This window comes from Furipterus horrens, unplaced genomic scaffold, assembly GCF_987537825.1.
Source record: "Furipterus horrens unplaced genomic scaffold, mFurHor1.1.pri manual_scaffold_9, whole genome shotgun sequence".
Taxonomy (NCBI): domain Eukaryota; kingdom Metazoa; phylum Chordata; class Mammalia; order Chiroptera; family Furipteridae; genus Furipterus; species Furipterus horrens.
In genome coordinates, this window is record NW_028327179.1 from 17,865,645 (window position 1) to 17,869,657 (window position 4,013).

At 46.1% G+C, this 4,013-nt stretch overlaps 1 protein-coding gene across 1 annotated transcript; it reads left to right on the forward strand.

Moving 5' to 3' along the window:
* Window positions 1-580: 580 nt before the first annotated feature.
* FERD3L (Fer3 like bHLH transcription factor) lies at window positions 581-1,229 on the forward strand. Its single transcript, XM_090287813.1, has one exon. It carries the CDS (start codon window positions 741-743, stop codon window positions 1,227-1,229), a length of 489 nt encoding a protein of 162 aa, XP_090143939.1. The 5' UTR covers window positions 581-740.
* Window positions 1,230-4,013: the final 2,784 nt, after the last annotated feature.

The following is a 4,013-nucleotide window of genomic DNA, read 5'->3' on the forward strand; positions in this document are numbered from 1 at the left end:
AGTCAGGGTTTGTAACGCAGCAGGAGAGATGTTTGCAATGCCCTGGACGAAGAAAGGCCGCTTCCAACAGCGACTGGGGGAATGCGCTCTGGGCCCCTCAGCCGTGCTTACTTAAGCTAATGGAAGATCTTGCCTTTCAGGAGCCGCTGCACTGGGATACCAGACAAACAGCTCCCCTGGACCCCTAGCAGACAGGGCCCCTCTTCAGGACATCATTAAAAGCACATGCACTTGTTTCACACTCATTGGCGGCGTCGGGTGGCAAGATTCAAATCTCCGAGTCGGAAGCTAAGGAGAAGCCAGAGAGGTGGAAAACATCCTCGCTTTGAAAAGCCAAATCTAAATTAAAGAACTACACGAGATAAGGAGCCTGAAGGATATTAGTTGGCCACGGAGTGAGGACAGACACAAAAAGCACAGCAGGTAAGAGCTGGGGGTAATTGCCAAGAAGGAACTGTCCCAGGTGGCGCAGCGAAATGGCTCTCAGAATTGGAGGCCTGTTTCTGTGAGTCTTCCAGGCATGCTCACGCTTGTCCTCTTCCATCAGTTTCGAGAGGAGGGCGTCGTCACAGACTTCCCTATCGGCGGGACTAATCCTGTTATCAGTTTAGTTATAAATATTAATGTTCCCCAGTCCTTCGTTGATGCTATCGCATCAGATTCAGGGCTGTTAGGAAGCCGATTACCAGTCTCTCCCCTCCCTGCGAGAAACCGATGAGACACAGGGCCAAGAGGACGCGATGGCGGTCTATCCGGAGAGCTGTGTGGACGCCACCGTGCTGGACTTCGTCGCAGACCTGTCCCTCGCCTCCCCGGGGCACCCTCTCCTCTGCGACTTTTCGCCCGGGGTCCCCTACGAGGACCGGGGCCTTATGCTCCAGGAGGGAAGACCCAGGGGTCTGGCGCGCTTTGAGGAGGATCCAGAAGAAGAGGAGGGTGAAGTAGACGAGGGGGAGGAGGAGGAAGAGGAGCACGGGAGAGGCACCCCCCTGCTGGGCCGTCCCAAGAGAAAAAGGGTGATCACCTATGCCCAGCGCCAGGCAGCCAACATCCGTGAGAGGAAGCGGATGTTCAATCTCAACGAGGCTTTCGACCAGCTGCGGAGGAAGGTGCCCACTTTTGCGTACGAGAAAAGGCTGTCCCGGATCGAGACGCTACGCCTGGCCATTGTCTACATTTCCTTCATGACCGAGCTCTTGGAGAGTTGCAAGAAGAAGGAAACCTGCTGAGCTGATCTGGGATGGACCAGTCTGCTGGGCGCGTGCGGGCTTGGGATGTTCCAGGACCGGCAGTGGGTGCGGCTGAAGGGCCTGGAGAGACGCTCCTGGACAGAACGTCTGGCCTTTCGGAGCTCGGTTCGGAATTGTAAAATACCCGCAGCCCTCGTCTAATTAATATACACGCGATCGCTCTCCATGAAATGTTGGGCAGCCGTGGGCGGGCGGCGCCTGTCAAAACCTCAAGAGCCGGCGAGGCCGTCGAGGCGCGTCCGAGGAGCAATTTCTGCCGGTTGGTGGGTGGGAAGCTAACCATCTCCGCATACGGCAGACTTCGGGGGCTTCTACAGAGTCCAATCTCTCCTCCTTACCTTTTTTAAAAATTAGAAATGAAAAATAGACCGTTTTTGAACCTCTAGAGTCTGCTGCGCCATCCCTGGCAGGTGCTCCGCTCAAGCTTGCGCGCTTAGGCAGATTCGGGAGCCGGGACACTGGAGGGGCTCTGGGTCCGGGTCTCCGGAGAGGCCAAGGGGTTCTGCCTCTCCTCCGGTCACTCAGGCTTGTAGAGGGACAGAAGGAAGATGCGGAAGGAAGGGGAGTCGAGAGGACGAGCGATCTCACATCATTCTCTCCTCCCCGCTGCTCTACTTTCCTCTTTCCACGCTCAGAACTAGCAACCTTGTTAGCAGCTGGGAGGCGGGTGGGGGCAGCTCCGGCCCAAGCGCCAAAGGCGCCCCTGGGGGCCTTGGGCGACGGAGCGTTTGTCTCGAGCCGGTGCTTCCTCGGTCTCCTCCGGGGGCAAGCGCGGGTCTTCCCAGGAGCTGCGTTGCCTGAGCGCGCACTTTTAAAGTAAGGAAGGTAGCTTTCGGTCTACTCGCATGTAGGGATAGGCAAGGGAAAAAGTCAAAGGAGGAGACGCAGTCCTCCGTTTTTCGAAAATACGTGCATTGGAGATGAGGTTGAAGCAGGGCCATGCCGAGGGGTCTCCTGCAGTTTGGACCTGCTGTCATTCCCCTATTCTTCCTTATGGAGGGACCTGCTAAACCTAAACTGGGAGGTCTTCAGATAGGAGTAAATGAGGAGAGGAGCAGGAGTGAATAATGCCAATCTTACTGTAAACTCAGTAATCCCAAAGGATAAACCCCGGCTTCCAACACTTTATTTTGCTCTTCCTGGTGCACATCCCTCCCCCCGCCTCCCACCCCACCCACCCCGCCACCTACACACTATCCCTATCACACTTTTAGACTATAATTCATCATATTAAGATGTAATATATACTCAGAAACTTCGGGAAAGAAAGGTTAAAAAAAAAGAAATAAAATTTAGATCGCTCCATGTTACACACAGCATTTTTACCTATTTCCTTCTAGTCTTTTTTTTTTTTTAATACAGGTATAAATTCAATATATTTAACAAGTTTGGGGCACTTTTGAGAACGATCACTTTCCCTTTGACTTTAAATATGATCCAATCGTAATTCTGAGTATTGTATTTTATTGTCATATTGATGTTTCACAACTTAACTCCAATCCTTTACAAGTGCATAACTAAGATAGTTTATTTTTAAAAATAATGATGCAAAGTCCCTTCTTATAAATATCTGCCTATGATAATTTCCTAACATTACATAGAAGTGAAATTTCTGCATCAAATGAACATTTAAGTTTGTGACTTCGAATGGCCAGATTGTGTCCCAGGTAGGTTCTGCCAGTCCACACTTTCTGGCACTGCATTGAAGGGATGTGCCTGTCTCTCAAATGCCTTCATGTAAAACTTTTCCTAACTCTCCTACCTATAGTAACTGGATTAGTTCTGAAATGACCACCCTTCTGAAGATGACTAATGTTGCTGTATCTTCTCACCAGGATTTTTTTTTTTTTTCTATCTCTACTATAAGAATATCAGGATAAACAGGTAAAAGAAAAAAATGTAACCAGCTAAGACCAAACAACAAAACTAGGCCCTGTTTGGTTTGTTTTTTTTTTTTAAATTCTCCAGTGCCTTCATTAAATGGAAATTTGAACAATGATCTCTATATCTATTTTATAAAGTAAAGTTACTCATTTTATTTTCTATTTCTAGATAACATTTTAGCTACTAGGATTAGCATATTTTTATTTTTAAAGATAAATTTTAGTACTTACTTTAAAAGGCTAAAGGAAAACAGTATTTCTCATTTCATCATCAAATAGTGTGCTTTCCAGCTTACAAAGTGCAAGAAGTAACTCCATCAATCCCTCATGTTTATCCCCTAATTCACTTATTCAATTAAAAAATGTGTTGACTTTCACATATAGTGTGAATGGCATTAAAACTAAAAGAGATTGTGGGACAGTCCCTTCTTATCCCACTTAAAGGCCTAAAAGGGAAACATGATTTATTAAAAAGTCTGCAAAAGTCTGAAAAATTGGACAACTGTAATTGAATAACAATAAAATAAATAATATAAAATAAAAAATAAAAAGTCTGCAAATTTTAAATAAGTAAAAATGGTTCAACTCTAAGAATCATTAAGATTTTGTTGAAAGAACCAATTTTGAACATTAGAATAAAATAAATATTGTGTAGACAAAGGACCTCAAAATTACTGGGTTCTGCAGAGTAAATACAAACATCATCCTTAAGCCTCTCACTCATATTCTATACCATTCTGTTATATTCTTAGTAAGAACACAATATCCTAGAGACAATACCTTTTCAGCATAGCAAATAATACTTGAAGAACTTTCAGATTAAAAGCGATTTCCCTATTACTAGTAGAATGATGTCCACAATTCTTAAAACTGTTACAGC